A 17588-nucleotide genomic window follows, 5' to 3' on the forward strand; every position below is an offset into this window, starting at 1 on the left:
TCTCTGTGTCTACCCCCCACACACACACTGTTTTTTTAAATTTATTCTCCAAATCCCAACAAAGCATCTGACTGCCACGTCAGGGAGTGAGGAGGGCCATCCTTGAAGGAAGTGGGTGATGCCACCTTTGCCAGGCCTCCCTGGCTCTGGTCCCACCCCTGCCCTGCCTGCCAGGCCAAGTCTATAAAAACCCAAGTCCTCCCCTAACTGCACGACCAGGCTGAGAGGCAGCACCATGCAGCTGAGTTTTAGTGGCATGCGGGCTCTGGTGACAGGGGCAGGGAAAGGTAAGTGAGCCAGTGTGTGAGTGCTAGGTGCTGGGGAGAACAGGGCCACCAGACACCAAGCCACATAGAGGCCCGTGGTGACCTGGTCACAGCTCACCCTCCAGCACCTGACTGCACCACCCAGGGCTGGAGTCCCTCCCCAGCCCACAGAGACGGGAGAGCTCACCCTGGTCTCAGCCCAGACCCAGGCTGGCAGATGGGGGTCCAGCTACATCCTTCTCCCTTGGGCCTAGTGGGAGGGAAATGCCCCGGGCCTGACTCCGGTCAGTCCCTGCTCCACTTCATCCTGGCCCACTGCCCTCCGACCAGCATCACCTCCCGGCTCATTCCAGGGCGGGAGGGGCTGCAACTCTCACTTGCACCTGCTCCCCTCACCCCAGCCCTGACCAGGTGTGTAGGGACACCTCTCCACTGAATCCCATCCTGCAGGGATTGGACGGGACACCGTGAAGGCCCTGCATGCCTCAGGAGCCAGAGTGGTGGCTGTGAGCCGCACCAACGCTGATCTGGTCAGCCTATCCAAAGAGGTGAGGCTCACAGCCCTGCTGGGGCCAGGCCTGCCCTCCACACCCTCAGGGATGCCACAGGAGCCTGCTGGAACCACCCACAGGCCTCCATGCAACGTCTCCCACAGTGTCCTGGAGTGGAGCCCTTGTGTGTGGACCTGGGAGACTGGGAGGCCACGGAGCGGGCACTGGGCAGTGTGGGCCCTGTGGACCTGCTGGTGAACAATGCTGCTGTGGCCCTGATGCAGCCCTTCTTGGAGGTCACCAAGGAGGCCTTTGACAGGTAGGAGGTGGGAAGAGCACTGTGGCTGGGGAGAGGCCACCTAGCACAGGTGGGCAGAGCATGGTCCCTCTCTCCTGCCAGGTCCTTCAATGTGAATCTGCGTTCTGTGTTCCAGGTGTCTCAGGTGAGCCTGTGGAAGGTGTGAGCCAGTCACAGGGTGGGTGGGTGGGGTGAGGTGAGCTGCCCCACTCTTGGCTTACAGGTCGTGGCCAGAGGCATGATAGACCGGGGAGTGCCAGGATCCATTGTGAACGTCTCCAGCATGGTGGCCTACGTCCCTTTCCCCAGCCTGGCTGCCTACAGTGAGTGCAGAGCCTCTGGCTCTGGGGCTGGGCCTCCCTGGAAGGAGGGCTGAGTCCCTCAGGGGTTCTCAATGCTGTCCCGGTGCAGGCTCCACCAAGGGTGCAATGACCATGTTGACCAAAGCCATGGCCATGGAGCTAGGGCCATACAAGGTGAGCCAACGAATGGGGACTGAGGGCCAAGCCTGAGGGGGCACTAGAGGGACACAGAGGTCGTGGGTGAAGGGGTAGGGTTAGTAACCACCAGCTGAGGTTGCCATCTCTGGTCCCTGGTTCCAGATCCGAGTGAACTCGGTGAATCCCACGGTGGTTCTGACGGCCATGGGCAAGAAAGTCTCAGCTGACCCTGAGTTCTCCCGAAAGCTGAAGGAGCGCCACCCATTGAGGAAGTTTGCAGGTCTGGGGAGGAAGGCGCGGGTGGGGCGTGTCTGACGGCTGAGCCGGACTCACTGACCGTCGGGCGCCCCGCAGAGGTGGAGGACGTAGTGAACAGCATCCTCTTCCTGCTCAGCGACGGTAGCGCCTCTACCAGCGGCTCGAGCATCTTGGTGGACGCCGGCTACCTGGCCTCCTAGAGCAAGCCAGCAGGCCGGGCCACTCGCTAGCTGGGCTGTCCGGCTCGCCCCTCCCAAGCCCGGCTCTTGGCCGGCCCCCCCCCCCCCGCAAGCCCCGCTCCACATCACGGCCCATCCCACCTCCACGCCCCCGCCACCGCGCACGTCGAGGGGGCACCACGCCCAGCCCTCCCCTCCTTTTTGCTCCCGCCCTGTCAAGCCCCACCTTCAATCTACGCCCCGCCCACACCCTGCCCCTAGCCACGCCCCGCTCTCGGCCCCACACCCCCCAGACGCGTCTCCCAGTCCTGGCCCACTGCCGCGCCAGGTGCCGGCCCCACAGACCGCCGCACCCCGAGCCCTCACGCCCACCACTGCCCATTTGTCTAAATAAATAAATGGACGCTATTTTCCCGGAAGCAGCGCTCTGGGTGGGCGCCTTGCGACGCTGGGCGGGGGGAACAGTGACCGCACGCCCTGAAAGCTGCTGACCCCGCCTCGTGGCCAAAGGGCTGCGGTTCTTTCGCCAGGAAGACGCCCCTTCCCGCATGCTCATCCAGCCCAGGGCGGAGGCAAAAGGCAGGGAGCAGCCTGCGGCGACCTCCCTCCCCTGCGGCTCACCCAGGGTGCAGGGGAGGAGAGAGGTGCTGGACCGGGAGCACGCTCGGCCAGAGGAGCCCAGCGTTCAGAGACAGCGGGGCGGGCGGTGGATCAAGTGTCTGTCCATCCTCTCCCTGGGACGCCCGACCCGCTCCGGGCACACCTCCCGCCAAGAACACCGGAAGAGGGCGCCCAAGCGCGCTCGCCCTCTCTGCTCTACTGACCGTCAGGCGGAATCAGCCCAGCAGCCCTGCCACGCAGGGCTGGCCAGAGCGGCTTGAGGCCCTGTGGGGTTTCAGCTGTGCTGGCCCGGTACACGGCCCGGGCATTTTGGAGACCCTGGCACAACGTCCAAAGCAGAGAACGAGGGGCTGGGGCTGAGACGTCTAGGCAAGTGGCTGGGAGGGCACGGTGGGGTGGGAGTCGCGGGAGGGTACTTCTGACTGGTAACAGCATGGACAGAGCTGAAGCTTCCTTGGGCCTGTTTGGCCCAGGATCCCAGGACAATTGATACAGCTGATGAGATCTGGACACTGTGCAGGGGCAAGGCTCAACCACTGAGAGGATATAAGCAGAGGTGCCTCTGAGGAAGGACCATTTAGGGGCTGTCCCTCCCTGGGTCTCTGGCGGGCAGAGGGCAGGGTCCAAGGTTAGGGACAGAGGCAGATATTACAGGGACCTTACAGGGGGGTGATGAGCAGGCTAAAAGCCAGGCCTGTGGGGAGAGTGTCCTTGACCATCTTCCAGGGTCTCTCAAATCTGTGTTCCATATTTGATGTCGATTTTTTTACCTTCTAAAAATTCACTTTCTTACCTAATTTTTTAAAAAAAATCTGAGCCTCCTGCTTCACCTGGCCATCCTTGCTCCAGCCTGTCCACCCCAAAGCCCCACACATCACCACTTCCCTACTACAGAAGGTCATCAGGACAGCAGTGACTCTAGACTTCCCCACCATGACCAACAGAACAAAATAGCTTTTGTAGAGTGATCCAGCACAGCCCTGAGGACTCAGGTAGCAGTACGCTCCTTTGCTGGCCTCCACGTACCTCCCATCACTCCAGTCCTAACCTTTTATTTATTTATTTGGTGCTGGGGATTGAACCCAGGGCCTTGTGCATGCTGGGCCAGCATCTACCAACTGAGCTATATCCCACCCCCTTCCTTTCTATCTACTTTTAAAGGTGCTGGTGGCCTGATGGGCAGTCTGGGGTAGCCTTGGGATCAACTAACTCCCTTTGAGGCTAACGTGGAACCCTGTTGGCAAGTTCGTTCGGTCGTCCAAATTCTTTCTGGGCATTACAAGTGAGCCAACAAGACCCACTCCCGGCCTCTGGAAGCGGGAGGGGTGAAACATTTTGCACCTGTCAGTACTGTGTTCTCCATTACAGGAGTAGCTGCACGTTATTTCTGACATTACCTTATCTATTATTATTATTATTATTATTATTATTATTATTATTATTTATTTATTTGTAATAAATTTGGCAGGGAAAAACTTGCCAATCGGCACTCGCTAAACCAGATTAGAGCGCAGTGCAATCTGTGGGCTGTTTGAAAAGGCCCGCCCCCGGGCCAACGGGGACTCGGCCTCTCCACGGTTCTGCCCTCCCCTCTTCCCAGGAGGGGGCGTTATTAGAATGTCCCCGCCCCCTACCCGGAAGCCGCCCTGTGATGGGTCTTGCAGCGCCCCGCCCCCGCCAGAACTCCAAGTCCAGGGGCCCAGCACAGGGTTCCCAGTAAGAGTCGCCATGGAGCTGGGGCTTGCGGGCCGTCGGGCGCTGGTCACCGGCGCTGGCAAAGGTGGACCGCGGGCCGGGACAGGGGAAGGCGGGCTGGAGGCGCAGGCGGGGGGTGGCTGGCGGAGGTTTTCCGGCACTGAGCCGCGCTCGCCCTAGGCATCGGACGTAGCTTGGTCCAGGCGCTGCATGCGGCGGGCGTACGGGTGGTGGCTGTGAGCCGGACCCAGGCCGACCTGAATAGCCTTGTCCGCGAGGTAGGCGCTACAGTCTCAGCCCTGCGGAGAAGCGGGTGAGTGGGTCCCTTTGGGCCCCCTGCCTCCCCTCGTGGGCACGGTGCTTCTCGCCTCTGGCCAGGCGCCTGGCGCTGGGGCTGGCAGGGACCCGCAGCACCCCCTCCCAGGAGGTGGCTGGCAGGGTGGGGGGTAGATTGGCTTGGCCCCCTGGGCTTGGATGAGGTTGAAGTGTCTTCTGACCTGGCCCTGCGCCAGGATCGCTGGGGCAGAGAGGAAATGAACTGGACGGAGGCGGGCCCAGCTCCGGGAAGCGCAGCCCGGGTTTGCCCGTAGGCAGCTGAGACCCCTGAGACCCCTGAGACCCCTAGCTCCTCTAGCTGAAAGCCCTTTGCAGCCCAACTCCTCCCAGCCCAGTTCCTTCCCTCAGGTGGCAGCAGTCCACCTGTGCCCCTTCTTTGACACGGAGCCGCTGGTAGCTGTGCCTCATCCCAATACAGTGTCCTGGAGTGGAGCCCTTGTGTGTGGACCTGGCAGACTGGGAGGCCACTGAGCACGCCCTGGGCAGCGTGGGCCCCGTGGACCTGCTGGTGAACAATGCTGGCGTGGCACTGTTGCAGCCCTTTCTGGAGGTCACCAAGGAGGCCTTTGACATGTGAGCCAGCTGGGGTAGAGGAACACTGCAGGAAGGGGATGTCCCCTGGAGCAGCCCTAAGTCCCTGACTAGGACTCTGCATCTGCCACTAGGTCCTTTGATGTGAACCTGAGGGCTGTCATCCAGGTGTCCCAGGTGAGCTGTCCTGCCTGGTAGGAGCAGGAACTCTGAAGAAGGGTGCTGGTTCTGCCTCCTGTCTCTCTGCAATTTCAGGTTGTGGCCAGGGGCATGATTGCACGGGGAGCCCCCGGGGCCATTGTGAATGTCTCCAGTCAGGCCTCCCAGCGTGCACTTACCAACCACACTGTCTACTGTGAGTGACGGGCTGTGACCTGGCCCCTGCTCCGTTCCAGCCTGGCCAGCTTGGACTCTAAGATGTCCCTCTTCACAGGCTCTACCAAGGGTGCTCTGGACATGTTGACCAAGGTGATGGCCTTAGAGCTCGGGCCATACAAGGTGAGCTGGGCTGGGGCACCTCCCACCACCCAGCCCACATGCCCAGGGCACCTTATTGGCCTTGCTGATCCCTGCCTGTCCCTGTGCAGATCCGAGTGAATGCAGTAAACCCCACAGTGGTGATGACACCCATGGGCCAGGCCAACTGGAATGACCCCCACAAGGCCAAAGTCATGCTGGACCGCATCCCACTTGGCAAGTTTGCAGGTGAGTCAGGCTGAGCCAGGTGAAGCAGCACCAGTGGCCTGTGCCTGCTGGGGTTGGGGCTGGAAGCCACTGAGCCACTTCCCCAGCCCCTTGTCTGTGCCCGACACGCCTCCCCCCCGCCCACAGAGATGGAGAATGTGGTGGACACCATCCTTTTCCTGCTGAGTGATCGAAGCAGCATGACCACAGGCTCCACTGTGCCAGTGGACGGGGGCTTCCTAGCTACCTGAGTCCGCCCATTCAGCCCCATACTTAGCCTTCCCCTACCCTCCAATAAACCTCATTCTTCAGCTCCCTGTGTGCCGATTCCGAGGGAGGCCAAGGCCCAGCAGATTCACAAGCCAGACCAGGTGGTGGCCTGGCTCTCACATCTGAGACTCAGGCCTGACTGGCCTTCTGGCAGGAGCTGGGAGGTGAAGTCTTCATGAAGGCTGGCTCCTAGAGTGGTGGCCTTTGGCCTTGTGTGGCAGGGAGCTGCAGCCACCTGACTGTGGGCCTCCCTTGGAGTTAACGAGGGAGAGGCACGTCAAACTCCACTCATTCACTGGTGACCCGAGCGACCTGGTTGGATTTGACAGCTGTCCCCCCCATACTAGAACACCCCACAGCTTTTGTGCTCCAGCTGTGGGCTTGCCCATTTCTGTGGTATAAATATCCTATTTCAAGCTGCTCACTAAATGTCATTGGATGTGGAGTGGAGAGAGGTGGGCAGTAGCACCCTATTAGGTCCAGTAGTAAATGGAAACATCCCGAGGCACAGATGACACTGTTATCACAAAATAGGCGGCCATGTGTTGTATTTTTGTTACTAGGGATTGAACCCAGGGGTAATTTATCACTGAGCCATGTCTGCAGCCCATTTATTTTTAATTGTGAGACAAAGTCTCATTAAATTGCTGTGGCTGGCCTCAAACTTAATGATCCTCCTGCCCTAGCCTCCTGACTAAATTTTTTTTTAAATATATTTTTTTAGTTTTGGCTGGACACAATATCTTTATTTTATTTTTATGTGGTGCTGAGGATCGAACCCAGGGCCCCGCACATGCTAGGCAAGCGCTGCACCTCAGAGCCACAACCCCAGCCCCTAAATTTGGTTTTAATACAACTAATTGCAAGTAATGACGGCTATTGTTAACAAGTAGCTAGCAAAACACCTGAAAACGCATCAATCAGCCCTCCTGAGCCAGTGTGAACTGCCTGGCACACGTGGGGGTGGTGAAGTGTGGCCCTGCAGGGCACCCTCTAGTCCTGGGTTTGTCTGAGGCCTCCAGGGTAAAGTCCAAGCCCCAGACTATGGTGCGGCCCTCCCTGGGCTGCCCCCACCTCTTCTCTCATTTCAGCAATATCAACTGTCTCTCCTCCTGACCGCCATTTGTTTGGTTAGGCTGGGCCCTTCCTCTTCTCAATAGCAGCAGAGGAGGTTGGGTGCTGTGGGGAGCTGCCCTGGGTCCAGCAGGACTTCATGAGGCCTGGCTGGGCTCCAGCCTCTGCACACCTTCCCTGGCAGCACGCCGGGGAGCTGCAGGAGACCCCCAGCCCCCCAGGCCCCAGGCCAGCCAGCATCCAAAGGGGCTAAAGGCACCTGCCTTGCTTTGGTTTGGGGAGGGTTTTGGGGCCAGGAGCAGTGCCTCTTACCCAGAGTGTGAGCAAGCACAAAGTCCCATTTGGGAACCTGTATCCAAGTCTGCTGCCGCAGACTCCTCCGCATCTGCTGGGGGTAGTAGGGGTGAGCCGCCCCAGGGTGATGGGCAGGACAGGTAGTGAGGAGCAGGAGTGTTGATGGAGAATGTTTTATTGTATAAAATAAGGAGGGGCCGCCCCCTCTGGGGACGAAGTGGACAGAACCTTCCCACCCACCCACCCATCAGGGAAGCCCATCCTGGGGCTGCCCTGGACCCACCCCTGCAGCCCTGAGGGAGACCCTGCTCCCTCCTGGCCTCTCATGGGGGCCAGGGAAGGCTGGAGTTGTACCCCAGAAAGAGGAGGCAGAGGGGACAGGACCCTGTCACCCCAGCCTTGTCCCCATGCTTCCCCCTCCCCACCCATACCACTCCCCACAGCAGACTCGGACACCAAACAGCTCAACACAAGGGCACACTTGGGCAGGCGCTGTCCCTCCCCAGGCTGGCCTGGGGGGACTCTAGAAGACCGTGCACTTCTTGCCAGGCTTTTTCACTGGGGGTGGGCAGAGCACTGCCCGGATGGCCTCATCAAATACCGTCTTCAGGCCCCGCTGGGTCAGGGCAGAGCACTCCAGGTACTTGACAGAGCCTGGGGACAGCAGGGTAGTGGTGGGGGAGAAAGGGGTCAGCGAAAGGACAGCGAGGATGGGGCAGTGGGAAAGCAAGCAGGGACCCCAGAACACACCCTTTATCTCCCACCTGGGGCCATGCTGAACCCACTCACCAATCTCTCGGGCCATGGCCAGGCCCTGTGGGTAGGTGATAGGTGCCAGCTTCTTGTCCCGCAGCCGCTCAATGGTGTCCTTGTCGTCACGGAGGTCCAGCTTGGTGCCCACTAGGAGGATGGGCGTGTGGGGGCAGTGGTGCCGCACCTCTGGGTACCACTGTGGGGACAGAGGCTCTGAGCCTGCAGGCACTGTGGCCCCCTATGTCTAGGCTGCTCCCCTGGTCCTGCCCAGGGCAGGCCCCAGTTCCCCAGGCCTCTTCATTCCCTCCTTGGACACGCTGGGCTCCTCCACTCTGGGGCACACTGGGGAAATAACTGGGAACACAAATGCCCGGCCAGAAGGCCTTAAGGCGCACCAGGCCGCCAGTCAGGGCCCACCTCCAGGGGGGAGCTGTCCGCCCCTCTGAGCAGTGCCCACCAGAGCCACCCTCAGTGTCCCCTCAATCAGAACGTTTCCTTTGCCTCTGAAGGACACGCTGCTTAAGGTCTGCAGGAAGAGATCCCTGACTTGGGGCAGATGCTCACGGCCAGCCCTCCCCAGGACGTGCGGTCCCTCCAGCCTGGCCTACCTTGGCACGGACATTCTCAAAGGAAGCTGGGCTCACCAAGGAGAAGCAGATCAGAAAGACATCCTAGAGGGAGGAGGATGAGAGGTCAGGAAGGGCTCAAGAGCTCCCTGTCCCCACCCCCGCCGGAGCTATGCAGCTCCTTTGGCTGGCCCTGTTGTCACCTACAGTTTGAGGATAGGAGAGAGGTCGCAGCCGGTCATAGTCCTCCTGCCCTGCAGTGTCCCACAGCCCCAGGTTGACTGGCTTCCCGTCCACCATCACGTTGGCTGAGTAATTGTCAAAACTGCAGAGCAAAGTGGCAACGGGGCTCAACAGGGGCTCCACAGGCCACCCAGCAGCCGGCTGCCCAGCGCTTCAACTCCACTGAGGAGGCCCACAACCCGGGCCACTTGGGTCGAATGAGGGCCCGGAGGAGTCCCCGTGTGCGCTCAGCCCCCACAGCTGGTTGCCGCACCTCCCACCCGCAGGCACTCACACAGTGGGGATGTACTCTCCGGGGAAGGCGTTGGTTGTGTAGCTGATCAGCAGGCATGTCTTCCCCACGGCGCTGCGGACAGAGGGCCAGCCCACGTGGCTCGCGGGCCCAGCCTCGCACCCTCTGCCTAACAAGGGCAGCCCCTCCCACGGAGCCAGAGACCAGTTTGGGTGGCTGGGATGGTGGGGTGGGGCCCGGGGATCCCCAGCAGATCCAGAGCCACCCGGGACTGGGGGAGAATATCCAGGGCGCAGAAGCAGAGCCTCCCAACCCTGGGTCCGACGCGAGATCCACGCGCCGCGCGCCCGGGAGGGCTGCAGGAGAGGGTGGGGCTGCGGAGGGCTGGGTGCAGGTGAGAGGCCTGGCCCCACCCACCAGGAGCCCAGGCGGGGACCCGCCAGCTTCAGGTGTGCCCGGGCGGAGGCCGCGGACCCGCAAGCGGGACCCGCCCCACCCGCCCCTGGGACCGGCGACCGGGCCGGGGCGAGAGCGTAAGGGGCCATCCCACCAGGACCCCGCGCCGCTGGCCGCCGCGCCCCGCCCCGGTCCCGCCGACCCCGCACTCACCCGTCGCCGACCACCACGCACTTGATGGCCTGCATGGGCGCGGGGCCGGGCGGCGGCGGGCGCGGCCGCGAGCCGAGCTGCGGAGAAATGCCCGGCGCCGCAGCGGCCGCGGACCCGAGCGCCGAGGAGCGGCCGGAGACAGCCGAGCGCCGCCGATCGCGGGGCGCGGAGACAGCCGAGCGCAGCGCGGCGCGGCGCGGCGCGGCCGGGCGGGGCGGGGCGGGCGAGCCGCGGCGGGGGCGGGGCGGCGCAGCCAGTCCGTCCCCGCGCCGGCGAGCTGCCGCGACGCGCTCGGACCCGGGGTCCCCACCCCAGGGCAAGGCCTGCGGGGCGGAGCCCCGGCGCCGGGGACACCGCCCCCCTGCGGCAGGGAAGCCGCTGGCGAAGACGCGGGGATCTGCAGGCCGGGGACCTGGCGGCCCTCCGGGCACGCGGCCGCAGCGAGCGGCGACCCCGCCCCGCCCCCGGGGGCCTTCCCGAGGGGTCGACAGCGGCGCACAGAGAAAGGCGCTGGGCCAACAGGCATCACCGAGAGCGAAAGTTCTGTATTCCAGACTGCGCTTGCGGTGGGAACGCCCTCCCTCCGCCGCCACTGTCCCCGCGTCTTTATGGGATCGGGACCCAGCAACCCCTTCCTTTGCACGCGCACCCCTCCTGGCGCAGGGCTGGAGGGTCACTTTGGCTTGGGCCGCACGCCCATGGGACGCCAGGTTTGTTTGTCCCCACGGTTGAAAAGACCTGAACTCAAGGCCTGCCCTTGAGGAAGGATGCTTCGAGGGATGCCACCCCTCGGTTCTCCCAAGGCGATCCTGCTTTCCTTGCCTTTCACTTTGGGGGACTCAGAGATCTCAGGGGAGACCCCTGGACATAAGCCAAGACGGCATTTTGTAGGAAGCTTGCCCGCTGGGCCTCCTCGTCCCGGATGCGCGCGATCTCAGCCTCTTTGAGTCTCAGCTTCTCTCGAAGGGACGCGTTCTCGCTCTCCTTGTCCAGCAGCGCCTCCCGGTGGTCACTCGCGATCACTGCAGGCGAGGGGCTCAGTGAGAAGGGGCCGCCTCTGAGACCCGTTCCAGCTCACTCTCAGGCCAGGTGTGAACGCACCTTTCAGCTGTCGTTCCAAGGCTGCCACTTTCTCCCTCAGAGTCTCCTGGGCTGTCAGCTCGGCCCGCAGGCGGCCCATCTGCTCCTGCAGCTCCACTCGCACTCTGGTCACCTCGGCTACCTTTTCCTGGTCTTTGTTGCTTAACTCCTGTGGGGTATGGGGATGAGACCCAGCAGCAGCAGGCACCCCTGGGACCTGCATCCCTGGAAACCCCACTACCTGCTGCAGCTCCTCTATGCGCCGTCGCTGCCCCTCCACCTGCAGGCTGAGTTGGCTGGCCCGCGCCTGGGCCTCAGCCACTGTCTGCTTCTGCTGTATGCAGGTGCCCTGAGCTTCATCCCGGGCTTGTGCCAGCAGCCGCAGCTTCTCCTCCAGATGAGCCAGGTGCTGTTGCTGCGGGCATGGGAGGCACTGCTGCCCAAGGGCCTCCTGGCCTGAGCAACAGTACACATATGCACTGACTCCCACCTCTAGGCAAGCTGAGGGAGGGCTCCACAGTGCCACTTGTTATCTCTGTGCCTCCAGGACCATCCCCTGGTGCAACCCCAGGCCTGAGTCTAGCCCTGTTGGTTCCTGGTGCTGCCCTCTCCCCTCTCAGAGGCCTAGCTGTGGGGCCCACAGCCCTGGCCTTGCCCATGTTAGCCACATTCCCAAGGGCTCAACAGTCCCACAGGCCTTGCAGGGTACTGCAACCAGCCACGTGTACCTGTGGCCATGCCTCACCTCCTCCAGGCGGGCCTGGTTCCTGGCCTTGATGAGCTCCTCCTCAGCCTGGCCACGCTCACTAAGTGCTGCTGCCTTTACACGGCTCAGCTCCTGCACCGACACCACAAGCTAGCCCATCTTGCTCTGGCCCAGGATCCCTTCTGGGCCATGGGGCTGAAACCAGGAAGGTGTGCTCCAGGGTTCCAAGACGGGACACAAGTGGAGCCGCCATCCCTCGTTCACCCTAGGCTGGAGCTTGCCTCAGTCCACGTGGCTCACCTCCTCCAAGGACAGCCTCAGAGCCTCCAGCCTCTGCAGCCTCTCCTGCATGGCCCTCTCACTTTCCTCCAGGTGTCGGGTCATGTGCTCCACCTGCCCAGGAGTGGAGTCAGAGGTCAGGGTGGGGAGGTGCAGGCTCTCCAGCCCACCCCCATGGAATCCCTGCCCTGGAAGGCACATGTCTCTGGGGGCACCCTGGGGGTGCTGGTAGGAGCCAAGTACAAGGGCACAGCCCAGCCCTGGTGCCCTAGGATGCATGCCAGAGCAGGGCAGGTGGGCATCCCTTTGCCTGTGGGGAGCACACATCAGATTGCACTATACAATGCACACACATTGCCTGCCACCAGCAACTCAAGGTCAGTGAGGGGACCCCATGAGGGGTGGGCTTTGGGGCCATGGCAGCCTGTCTGTATGCACCAAGTGGATGAGGGAACCAGGGGCCCCATGATGTGCACCAAGAATGCACCTCCTTGAAGCGCAGTTTTTCGGAGTCCTCCATGTTCTGTCTGGCCCTTCTCTTCTCCACATCCAAGCGCTCTAAAGCACAGGAGGAAAGTGTCATGAACCTTCTCTGGGATGCTCCATCCCTGGGGCTCCCTGTCCCCTCAGTGGCAGGCCTGCCTGTGCCTACCCTCAGCCTGGACAACTCGAATCTTCAGCTCAGCTGATGTGTTGGTTAGCTCCTGCCTGGTCAGAAACAGCTCTTCCTGCTGAGACTTTAACTTCCGCTCCAACTCATCCACCTGGAAAGCCAGCAGCATGGGCCAGAGCTGGGCCAGCCAGGCTGGCCCCATCTTGGCTCCCTGGGTGGTGACCCCATGACCCTCATACCTGGTTTCGAAGCAGCAGGTTCTTTTCATTGGCAGCAGACAAGTCTCTGAGGAGCTTAGACTCCCGTTCTGCAGCTTCCTGAGTTGGGTGTGGGGTGAGTACCACTGGTTACACTGCTGCCACCCCCACCTGCCCACTCACACGTGCCCCACCTGCTGCTCCAGCCTGCGTTCTTTCTCTTCCCTCTGTGACAGACTCAGCCGTTCCTGCTCTGCCGTGGCCAGCAGCTCCCCCAGGTCCTGGGACTTCTGCTCCGACAGAGCCAGGGCAGCCTCAGTCATCTGCAGCCTGCAAGAAGAAGGGCCAGCCAGCTCCGCCCCAACTCCATCAGCAATGTCCGGGGGCCTCTCTCCTGCAAACCCAGCCAGCACTCACCTCTCACAGAGAGCATTCGTGAGTAACCACTGCCTCTGCCTGTGCACAGGCCGTACTCCCTTCCCCTGCCCCCTGGGCACAGCTCCAGTGTTCTGCTTACTTGGCCTTGAGGGCATTGATGATGGAGTGCCTCTCCTTCAGGGCTTCCTGAAGCTGCCCCACACGTGCTGCCGATGCCCTGTGTGCAGAGGAGGGTCTGAGAAGCCCAAATCCGGGAGCCCTCCCTGGCCTGCCGAGCAGCCGTGGTTCCTTCTGCACCTTCGGCTCACCAAACTCTGAGCTGAGAGGGTGTGTTGTACCTGCACTGACCCTCCAGCCCTCCTGGGGAAGCTCACAGTACAACTCATTCTCATTCTCAGGCAAGTGACCCCAGGTGTGCAGCTGAGCTGCAGCCCCGCCTCCCCAACCCTAGGCCCACTCACTGGCTGCTCCTGGCCATCTCTTCTCGCTGCTTATCGATTGTTTCCATCAAATCCAGAAACTGGGGACAGAACAGGCCAAACCCTCTTCAGGGTCCAGAGACTGCTTGCCCTGCCCTGACCAAGCAAAGGAGAGCAGACGCCCACCTACACAGTTGGGCAACACTCAGCCCCTGGCCCCACTGCCTCATTCAAAGGAAAAGTGCCCTGCAGAGAGGAGCTGGAGGCTGGGACACTGGCTCTCACATGGCACAAGGAAGTAGGACCAAGAGGTCACCTTGGGGGTGGTTATCTGTGCCTCAGAGGCTCCAAGGTCTGGAGGAAGGAAAGATGGGTATAGCACGGGTGCGAGGGAGTAGAGAGCGGGCCACAGCCAGCTGCATCCACAGCAGCTAGACTGGGCATGGGCAGCTCCGAGGTCTGTGAGGATGTCTGCTTACCTGCTTGGACTTCTCCTCCTGGAGGTACTGGACCTCCTTGCTGAGCAGGTGGGTGCGGGTCTGGGTCTCCTGGAAGGCAGTATGCCGGTCCTGGTTGTGCTCCATGGCTTGCTCTGTTGGAAGGAGCTGTATTACCCACAGGGTGGGTGTCTGCTCAGCCTTAGGAAAGGCAGAAGACTGGCCCAGCCCTGCACCGGCTATACTGGAAAAATGGCCATTTGGGAACCAACACTGTGGCAGGTACCATCTCTAACAAATCGACACACCCGCCTCCAGTACAGGGGTGTGGGGGGGGGCTGGATGCAGGAGGTGCCTGGTATGGGGGCATCTCTTGCACATCTGGGGAGGTCACTCCACCACAAGGTGGCCACCATGCTGGAGCATCTGTCCTCCACCACAAAGGTTAAGGGCTACTGTACGACCTTAACAGGTATTCTGGAAAGACCTAGGCAGCTGTAGAAATCAAAAGCCCTTTCAACAGCTACTGCTTGCATGGAGGAAGGTCTAGGAACAGTAAGAACTTGGAGATGACAGAGGGTTAGGCAGAACCATCAGGAGGAGGTGACCCTGGGGCAGAGGAGCGTGGAAGAGGCCATGGTCCAGACTCTGGGCCCATGCTCAGACTTCTGTGGCTAGCATTGTGCAACAGATGGAGAGTTATAAGATGTGGATCTGCTATCCTGGGGCTGAGGTGTCATCCACAGGGACTTGGGGAGGGGTCACCAGTAGGAGAGGCCATAGCTCAGGCAGAAGCAGCATAGGTCATGTGGCCCTGTACCTACAGGGCTCATATGCACAGCCACAAACACAAGGATGACCAGGAGACAAATACCAAGAAAATGCCCTCCCTAGCTAGGGCCAGGGCTCCTAGTCACAGGGCCCCAGTTTGCCAGTCTGTGAAATGTGACATCCCTCCCCCATACGGGGTCCTAAGAACTGAACGAGCACATGGCTAAGTCCTCGACAGCAACAAGCAGCAGGCACCTAGTGGGGGGGGCCTTCTGCTGTTCCCTCATCTTCCTGATGCCTTCCTAGGCTGGGCTACTCCTGATAAGCTTACCTGTCCACAGCCCTGAGCTGCCCCCCTCCCATGGTGGACAGGCCTCTGCCAAAGGGCTTCATGCCTTGCTCCAAACTGAGCAGCAAGCAGCCTTGTGCACCCGTACCCACGGCTCTGAGGACATCACTGGGGACGTTGTTCCCAGCCAGGTCCAGCCTCCACAGGGTTCTGTTGCTGGGGAGACAGTTCACCAGGGCCCGGCCCCCCAGGAGGCCAATGTTATTCCAGCGCAGGTCTAGAAGGAAACCTGTTGTCACTAGATGGAAGGCACCTGGCAGGGTCGGGGAGCTGGCCTAGCCCAGGTTGCTTCCTTTGCCTATGGTTGCCAACAAAGCAGGAAGCCCAGCCCACTCCTTCCAGCAGCAGAGGGATGAGGGAGCAGGGGATGAAGGAGACGCCCCAGGTCCCACCAGGGAAGCCCGAGTGCAGAAGGCCTCACCCAGCTGCTGGAGGGCGGCATTGCCCTTTAGGGCCAGGGCCAGCTCCTCTGCCCCCTTGTGACTGATCTGGTTGTTGCGGAGGTCCAACTGCTGCAGGGTGCTGTTGGCTGCCAAGCCCCCACAGAAGGTGGCAAAGGCATCTTCCCATGTGCCCAGGTTGTTCCACTCCAGGGTGAGGCTGTGGGAAGGGGACTCGAGGTGCTCAGCCCAGTGGAGCACCTGACCCAGGGGGACCCAGGGCCCACAGACTACAGAGGCTGTGGGTTCAGGTCTCTGGTAGAGGTTGGAGTCTCCTGAGTGATTCATACCCACCTACTCCCCACCAACGGGTGTGGAACCCAGACAACAGGACTATGTCCTCTGGGGCCAGCCCCGAGCCACAGGGACCTGGGAGGTGAGGTGGGTTGGATGGTGCTGTACCTCTGAATGGACTGGTTCTGTCGAAGGAGTTTTCCCAGAGCCTCAGCCCCTGCAGCTCGAAGGTTATTGCCCTAGGATAGAAACAGCCTGGCCAATTACTTCCTGTCACCCTGGTAGGTTCTGAATTCCACATCCCTACCCCTTAGAGCTTTGGTCGGGCAGTAGACAAGAGCAGGGAGGCAAGCTCTGGAAGAAGCACATGTCCTTTCAGAACCTAGTTTCCCTATATCCTGGGACGGGTGCACTCAGCGTTTATGGGAGCACTGCCCCCAACACACACATGTGTGGAACAATCAGAGGGGAGTCATGGAGGCCCTGGGCGCCAGAAGATCTTACAGACATGGTTTCTGGCCACTGTCAAGACCCAGACCCTAGGACCCTGCATTTCCCCCTCTCCTACCCAAAGTGCAGGCGGGCTCACCTTCAGATCCAGAAACCGAATGACAGTGTTGGCACACAGCCCTTGGAGCAGTAGTGTGGTTCCTGGAGAAAGGAGATGAGTGGTCACTCTCTGCCTCTGCTGCCCCTGAGCCTTCACTGTGGGTCCCATCTCAGGGCATCTCCCCAGACACAGGAGGGAGGACTGCCCTGCCGTTCCCACTGTTCTGGGTTTACAATGGGAATCAGTCTTCTTGCTCCTTGTAAAGTTAGTTTGAAACACCTGCTGCCCTGCCAGGCAGCACTGGGCTTTTGAGACCTCATCGTTAAGGCTGCTCTTCCTCAGTTATACAGGGAAACTGCCCTCTGCTCCCAGGTTTTGGGAGGGGACACTTTCTCACTTTAGGATATACAGAGAAGAGGAAACAATCAAGTGACACAGAAGAATTCCCTGCCTGCAGCTACAGAGGCCAGCCCTTTAAGTTGCAGAGGCCACCCTGCAGCTCAGGCACCCACCTTCCTCGCTCAGCATACAGTCGCTAAGGACGAGCTCTGTCAACAGTGTCTGATTCTGCAGCAGCTTGCCCAAGGCCCTGCAGGTGTCCACCGTCAGGCTCTGCGTGGCCAGGTCCAGCCGGCCCCGTGGAAGCTGGTGCAGTTGCTGCAGGACAGCCTCCTGGGGTTCGGACCCACTCTCCTTGCACAGGCGGCTGTAGGAACGCCGGAACTCCTCCATGTCCCCGAGCGCGGACTGGGCCTCCCCTTCATGCTCCTAGAGACAGGCTCCACATGAGCCGGCTGGGCAGGCGACCGAGGGGCCTCCTCCCTGGGGGCCTACACCTAACTGCGGGAGGGGCAGCCGCTAAACACCCGGCTCAGCGCGGGCACTCGTGGCGCCCGGGCGCGGTCGGCACCTGGAACGACGGGGGCTGGGGGTGAATTTCGCTGATCCTAAGGGGGAGGCCTAGGAGGGTGAGATGGGAAGGTGGATGGATGGTCGGGACCGCTCAAGGAGGGCGTCCCAGGTTGGCAAGGGAAGTCAAGGAAGCAGGCAGGCGCGTCGCACGTACCCCGAACCCACCCTACGGACCCCGCGGCTCCCAGCCCGCCCTCGCGCCGCGGAACCCACTAGCAGCCTCCGCACTTCCCGCTGCCCGGGCGCCACAGTATCCAGGAAGAGCAGGGGACGCCGGGAACGACGAAGGGGACTACAACTCCCAGGAGGCGTTGCGGAGGAGTTGCTCACCAAGAACCAATGAGAGAGAAGGGCGGGCGCGCGCGCTGCAGAATGCAAGCCTA

At 61.3% G+C, this 17588-nt stretch overlaps 4 protein-coding genes across 7 annotated transcripts; 2 read left to right on the forward strand and 2 right to left on the reverse strand.

Moving 5' to 3' along the window:
* The first annotated feature begins 235 nt into the window (after nt 1-235).
* On the forward strand, nt 236-1953 carry LOC143409875 (carbonyl reductase [NADPH] 2). Its single transcript, XM_076870438.2, has 8 exons — nt 236-287; nt 717-814; nt 922-1076; nt 1158-1200; nt 1279-1378; nt 1467-1531; nt 1658-1775; nt 1850-1953. Exons 1-8 carry the CDS (start codon nt 236-238, stop codon nt 1951-1953), a joined length of 735 nt encoding a protein of 244 aa, XP_076726553.1.
* A 2259-nt stretch (nt 1954-4212) lies between these two features.
* Nucleotides 4213-6112, forward strand: LOC143409486 (L-xylulose reductase). The gene is made up of 8 exons (XM_076869787.2): nt 4213-4333; nt 4429-4526; nt 5003-5157; nt 5250-5292; nt 5371-5470; nt 5549-5613; nt 5703-5820; nt 5947-6112. The coding sequence occupies exons 1-8, from the start codon at nt 4282-4284 to the stop codon at nt 6048-6050; spliced, it is 735 nt and encodes a 244-aa protein (XP_076725902.2). The 5' UTR covers nt 4213-4281; the 3' UTR covers nt 6051-6112.
* Nucleotides 6113-7876: 1764 nt separating this feature from the next.
* On the reverse strand, nt 7877-9979 carry Rac3 (Rac family small GTPase 3). Of its 2 annotated transcripts, none has more exons than XM_076869107.1 (6): nt 9841-9979; nt 9274-9345; nt 8964-9081; nt 8799-8861; nt 8227-8386; nt 7877-8091 (listed from the first exon to the last, which is right to left on the reverse strand). In XM_076869107.1, exons 1-6 carry the CDS (start codon nt 9873-9875, stop codon nt 7961-7963), a joined length of 579 nt encoding a protein of 192 aa, XP_076725222.1. In that variant the 5' UTR covers nt 9876-9979; the 3' UTR covers nt 7877-7960. The 2 variants fall into 2 exon arrangements, with proteins under 2 accessions (XP_076725222.1, XP_076725223.1); XM_076869108.1 differs by having other exon boundaries at nt 7952-8091; nt 8223-8386; nt 9841-9961.
* Nucleotides 9980-10365: 386 nt separating this feature from the next.
* On the reverse strand, nt 10366-17527 carry Lrrc45 (leucine rich repeat containing 45). Of its 3 annotated transcripts, none has more exons than XM_076869104.2 (18): nt 17419-17527; nt 16806-17061; nt 16333-16394; nt 15912-15982; nt 15491-15669; nt 15158-15286; nt 13992-14104; nt 13555-13613; nt 13233-13310; nt 12910-13045; nt 12758-12835; nt 12558-12669; nt 12393-12463; nt 11927-12019; nt 11666-11758; nt 11162-11335; nt 10942-11089; nt 10366-10862 (listed from the first exon to the last, which is right to left on the reverse strand). In XM_076869104.2, exons 2-18 carry the CDS (start codon nt 17023-17025, stop codon nt 10666-10668), a joined length of 2013 nt encoding a protein of 670 aa, XP_076725219.2. In that variant the 5' UTR covers nt 17026-17061; nt 17419-17527; the 3' UTR covers nt 10366-10665. The 3 variants fall into 3 exon arrangements, with proteins under 3 accessions (XP_076725219.2, XP_076725220.2, XP_076725221.2); XM_076869105.2 differs by having other exon boundaries at nt 17371-17527; XM_076869106.2 differs by lacking the exon at nt 15158-15286.
* Nucleotides 17528-17588: the final 61 nt, after the last annotated feature.

The sequence above is a fragment of the Callospermophilus lateralis genome, chromosome 11 (assembly GCF_048772815.1).
Source record: "Callospermophilus lateralis isolate mCalLat2 chromosome 11, mCalLat2.hap1, whole genome shotgun sequence".
Classification (NCBI taxonomy): domain Eukaryota; kingdom Metazoa; phylum Chordata; class Mammalia; order Rodentia; family Sciuridae; genus Callospermophilus; species Callospermophilus lateralis.